A 5991-nucleotide genomic window follows, 5' to 3' on the forward strand; every position below is an offset into this window, starting at 1 on the left:
TGTGTGTGTGTGTGTGTGTGTGTGTGTGTGTGTGTGTGTGTGTGTGTGTGTGTGGGAGGGGTATGTATTTACTATATCTAATATAAAAAAAAATAAAAATAGTAAAAATAAACCAAGAATAATAACTTGTTTTGTTTATGTGCATAACCTCGTGAGTCAATGACAGCATCACTTTAGCAGAATGATTCACAACTCGGAAAGTGTTACTCGTCCCTAGGGGCTTTGGATTTTATAAATGCTGCTCAGGGAATACAGTAAAAACTGCAGTCAATCTGTCATCCAGTCTGGCCTGCTTAGAGGAGCCTCAAGACTTTGAACCTTCACACACACTGTAACTATTAAAAAGAAAATCCTATCTTGAGCTGCTATTAATTTTATTATGACTCACACAACATCAAAAATTAATTGATAAACTCCTTGTTTTGGGGTTTGAGTAAGCAGCTTAACAGTTTGGCTTTGACTCAGTTACAGAGCAGTGGCATATATTTCCATATAGGCTACGCAGTGTAATATCTGCATTTGGCATAATTTGTCAGGAAAGCTTGTAACACAACATATGGCTTTTGACATCAGTCGATTATGTATGATAGGAAATAATCTATCCAACACTATAACTCTGCGCGCCATATTACATGAAGATCAGAGGCTGAAGCTGTGTGTGATTACATACAGGACCAGGTCAGCGGCAGACCGCCAGTCCACTGCTAACATCAAGGGAGCCAGCCTCTTAAACAGCTAACCAGCACAGAGGAAGCTTTGTCTTTCCTCTCAACGTCCACGCCGTTTCCCACCTTTACCAAACTAATCAGTCAGTTTTTCAGTGCTGCCAGTTGTTTTTAAGGCTCATATAAAACTGTTACCCAAGCACCATTAAAAAGTTAAGTAATTGCTTGGCCTGAAGGCTCTGTCATGACTCACATGCCTTCATTTGAAATCAAATATGTGGAGCATGATAACAGCATTAATGTAGTGGGAGGAAATGTGTTAACTGCATATACAAAGCAGGGCAATGAAGTCACATAGTGACACAGCATGTGAACTCAAGTCCAAATGTTCTTTTGGAGGGAACCAATTTCTATTAGTTTGTGTTTTTTTTAAGAGATTTCAGATTCTTTTGATTGCTAACTACTATTTTTACGGCATTACCAAGTGCTAAGGATCTTTAAAAAGCCAAACGTCAGCTACCAGTGTTTCTTCACTGACTTTCACCCATATAAAAAAGCAAACAATGCTTCAATTCACATCTATGTTTCCAAAAGTTTTCCAAATTAGTAATTACATTGTTAGCAGAAACTAAAAACAAGTAGGACCACCTGAAAGTTAGCTTAAGTGTTCATTTCAGTTGTCGATGATGGTTTTAAGACTGTGGCTCAGCTCACAGTATCGTTTGATGCCTTTTTGAGGGTGTGCACAGTAAATGCTGATCACATCGTTTCGACCTGTATGCGTGTACCAGTGTGTGTTCTGACCTTGCTGTTGATGCTGGCTATATTCTCCATCATGGTATTCATAGCTTCTGATATGTAACTGGGAAGGGAGAGGATCACACTTTCCACACCAGCAGGGTCATCTAAACGGTCAGCCACCTGGATCATTGTATCTAAAGAGCCATGAGGCACAGTTAGTGTGAAGAAAGTGCGAAGTGTTTCATATGTAGGGCCTCAGTGTGTTGATAGCGTGACTCCCCTTTATTAGAATCAGGTGTGGGTTGAACGTTTGAGCTGGGCATATGGTTAAACTGGATTCATATGAGGGAGTGTGTGTGCGCCCCACCTGCTAGGTGCCTCCACTCTGTGTCGAGGTCAGCCTGGTTGGCCAGACAGCCCTTCATGACGTTGGTGCAGTAGTTCAGACAAGGTCTAGCAGACGGCATCCCACGGCAGTGGGGACAGTAAGTCATCTTCATTATGGCTCGCATGCACTCCTGGCTCATTGGCACCTGGGTAAGACAGAGATATAAATAAACATGCACCACTTTGATAAAAGAAAAAATCAAGTCAAATACTGTTTGGTTAAGCTTACATGAGAGACAAAACTTTGCACGTTTGACTATTTAAACTGTTAAACTGCTTTTGTACAGAAGACATGAATATGGAAAATGATCTGTTTTATTAAGATGTGAAAATGTACATTTTGTTTTAGCTACACAATGACAGTGGCAGCAGTAGGAGGTCACCTCCCATGATGACCTTTTTTTTTAGTTTGCACCAGGATCTCTTTCATCACAGTTTCCTTGGAAACTAGTTAGCAAGAATTAGCTTTTTGTTTCGAATGCGATGAAAAGGTCCTGACATTCATACAAGTATTTTCAGTCTCTCACTCTATCCTTCCTGTCTCTTGCACTCTTCCCTCTATCCCACAAGGCTGTTCCCCCAGGAAAAGGCCTTCGTGCGTGAAAAGTGAAACTGGGTTAATACCAGTAAGCTCTGTTCACAAGAGAGTACAGCTATGCATACAAAACCTAAGGAAGTGTTGGGTGTGTGTCTGTGTGTGTGTGTGTGAGAGAGAGAGAGAGAGAGAGAGAGAGAGAGCAACAGAACGAGTCCAGCTACGCATACAAAGCTTCTCTAAGCCGACATCTGGGCCAGCCTAATGCTTTTCCGGGAAACTGCAGTTCCAACAGCAAAGTCATAGTTAAAACCAGCTTTTAACAAATATACAGTGAAAATAGGACAACAATAGGGTTCATGTGTGGAAATAATTCAGATATTTTTCTACAGATGCTTGTTGATATCAGGGGAAACGAAACTGTTCTTATTCATGCTAGCACTGATTTCTGAAGTCCATAGCACTGTTTCCTAAAAACAGCTTCTGAGCAACATTTATGGGTGTGTATTTTAGTACTATAAGTAGTCAGTAGCTACTTTAATGATAATATCAAGAAAGATCATTGAAATTTAATCAAAGATTTGACTTGCAAAACTTTATTTTGACACTTTATCAACTCTACATAAAATCTTAAACCACATTAAAAATAAAACAAGCACTGTAAATTAGTTAACACTTGTGTGTAAAAAGGGATCGATAGAATTTGGTAATTGGTCTCAGTTACACACGGACAGCAAAGAAGTGACACAGAAAAAGAATAACCGTGTTCCCAGGCCTGATCTCAAGTCATTTGAGACATGAGTCAGATCCTCGTCCCTGCCCTCCTTTATTCCCTTCCTCCCATCCGTACTCTAGTTCTTGTTAACCACGGATGAGTCAGAAAATTGCTTTTTTTGGTGAAAGAGAAGAATGGATTGTGCAGCGAGGACTGGGGAGAATAACTGAAAATGAGAGATACAGATGTTAAAACGTTATTAGATTAACTGAGGGGAATTTAAAAAACAACAACAAAAAAACAAAAACTGGGAGATGTTAATGAAATCCTCCTGAAAAGAGATTAATCGAGTGTTTCCTACATCATCCATGCGGTGTCAATACTGGGAATCACTGGCACTGCACAAGAGACGTGAAATGTGCAGTTCTGCTGTGTTGCTTGTTAGAGGTTAATGTTGACAACTTCCCAAGGCTGGCAGCCTGGAAACTCTGGCACACCTGGCTTTAGGAAAGTAAAAGCTTTCAAATTCTAAGTAGTAATACAACCCATATCTTATTCCTACTGGAGTGCAGAAACCCATCTCGGTTTGATAAAGTTCGACATATATTCCTTGATATTTTTCGCACATGCGGATCCTCAATGTCTCTTTCATACTCTAAGTCGTCCTCGCTTCACCCTCACTGCATGCTTCCCATACCTGTTTGTACATTGCCCACAGCAAATGTCCATGAAGACACACCGTCTTTCTTTCTGTTTGTCTCTCCTCTGTAATTAGTAAGGATATATGGACAGCCTCTCCTCCCTTGTGTTACAGAACCAGCTGATCCCGACTCCTTGCCTCCAGAGTGAGCAATTCGCGTGGCCTACTTCCTACTCTCCCCTTACCCGAGGGAATAAAACAGTCTGCAAAAAAAGTTAAGGACACACGTAACAACTGGTGCAGCCCAAAGCGAAGCAAGGGAGGAATTAATACTCAACCAGAAAGCCAGACAGACCTTCCTGCTGACACCTTTTTTTTCTGTCTTATAAAAACATCTCTAAAATTATCACTCTCTCTCTCTCTCTGCTTTACTCTATTCACAGCATCCTTTAAGGATACTCTTTCATCACCTGCCACCACAGCTAAGGCTTATCGGGAATTCATTTCATCTTTCTTATGAAAACAAACTTCTGTGGAGGACTACAAGGATTGGAGGCACACACATACACAGAGGGAATTTTGTCTTATCCTGCCTTAATACCTCCTCCAGCAGCCTACAGTAAACACCTTCAGTTACTGACCTCTTTGCAAGTTTCAGTGGACATTTTTTTTTTCTAAAAAGAGAGGCTGTCTCATTAATGCACATGCATTAATCTACTGCTAATAGAATTTCATTGGAATGGAGGGGAAAGCTAAAATTAATTTATATACAAGATACAGCCACAGACAGAGAACACAGCACGGTGTGGTTGTGGGAGACAAACAGAAACTACTATTCACAATTTACAAGGAGAAGAGCTGCAGAATTTAAAGACAACACACACACACAAAAAAATGAGAGAGTAGGAAGATAAGGATACGAGAGGAAGCTGGATTTTGTCAAAGCTTTCCTATATCTGCCCCCCCCCACACACACACACACACATTTTTCTCACTGTTTTAATTTATTCCTATCAAGCGCAGTGCTGTTCCAATCTGCATAAGTACAGCACAACTGTGACTGTGTGCTGGGAGGACAGCGACACAGACAAACGCACAAATTATACATGTGAAGTTGAACAGTTGGCTGATGTCTGCACCTCGTCCAGTCAAATCCTATCAGAGAGGCCTTGACTCGGAAGAAACTTGGCCTTGCGTGTTTTTTGAAACACGCCGAAAATTCTCTTTTAAAACCAGACTGACCAAGTGTGCCCATCGTGACTATTCTTGCACTACAGAGTGCTCTACTCTAAATAGGACAGAAGGCACTCCATGACCTCATTCAGAACGCAGCAGCTCCAATACCCTGGCATTAGCGCTGAAATGACATTCTGTAATTTTGTTAAAAGCTGCGCTAATTATTTACTCGTTTCCCCCAGCCACCCTCGTTCAGTGAACTCATCACTCACTACTCTTCAGCACTGGCAAAGTGGTCGAGGATCATGCCTTAAAAAAGGCGTAGTAACTCCGGGAGAAATGTGTGCGCACATTTTTAGTACCTTTCAACGCTGGGGTTCAGTCTGTGTATGAATATGTTTGTCTAAAAAAGATGCTCATTAAAATAGCATTGATGGATCATGAATAGCAATTGCAACATTCCCCACATGTATTCTGTTGTTTACTCCTCCGCTTACTTGCAAAAAGGTCAAATTGTTTTTCTAAATGTGGTACGTTAGTTCAAGAACCCCGGGTCTTTGTACGTCTGACACTGCCCACAAACTGATTGCATACATTCAAGTGACAGGAAAGAGCATCACATATATTTGTTTCCTTTGCATCCAGATGTGTCGCACAGTAGTTCTCGCCCTTTACCCTTTCGTGGTCATTCACAGCACAAACTTATCAAAGAAATACCTGTAATATTCATACTTTTTTACAGGATCTGTTTCCTCAAAGCATTTTTCACTGAACCTCATCTCTCTCCACTCCGCTTGCCCACTGTCTGACAGCAGATATTTTTCACAGGGGCATCAATACCGGCCACCTCCCTGAAATTATTTCTCAGTCTCGCTCTCATCTTAACCTTACTCTTGCCTTTTACAAAGAGGGGATCATTTCTCTTGGGGGAAATTAACCTGCCTCACAGCCTAGGGAGACATTTTTCAGCGTGGAGAGGGAATTAACTGTAGTTGCAGGGGCAAGCTGAGCCCGAGGCCATGCTTCGCAGAGTGTCTTGCTTCTGCTAACGCTGATCTGAGGGGAAAAGAATCAAAACTGAACCCTGTGGAAAAGTATTTTTAATTTTTCTTCTGTTTATTTACACATACAC

At 41.2% G+C, this 5991-nt stretch overlaps 1 protein-coding gene across 2 annotated transcripts in view; it reads right to left on the reverse strand.

Moving 5' to 3' along the window:
* gpc1b (glypican 1b) overlaps nucleotides 1-5991 on the reverse strand; it is a 60415-nt gene that overhangs the window by 6331 nt on the left and 48093 nt on the right. For both annotated transcript variants that reach the window (XM_005912840.3, XM_005912841.3), the window contains exons 7-8: nucleotides 1774-1939; nucleotides 1470-1600 (exon numbers count right to left, since the gene is read on the reverse strand). In XM_005912840.3, the coding sequence (XP_005912902.1) occupies nucleotides 1470-1600; nucleotides 1774-1939 (297 nt within the window). The remainder of the gene's footprint in view (nucleotides 1-1469; nucleotides 1601-1773; nucleotides 1940-5991) is intronic.

Source organism: Haplochromis burtoni, unplaced genomic scaffold (genome assembly GCF_018398535.1).
Source record: "Haplochromis burtoni strain Fernald_Lab_line unplaced genomic scaffold, NCSU_Asbu1 Contig_3, whole genome shotgun sequence".
NCBI lineage: Eukaryota > Metazoa > Chordata > Actinopteri > Cichliformes > Cichlidae > Haplochromis > Haplochromis burtoni.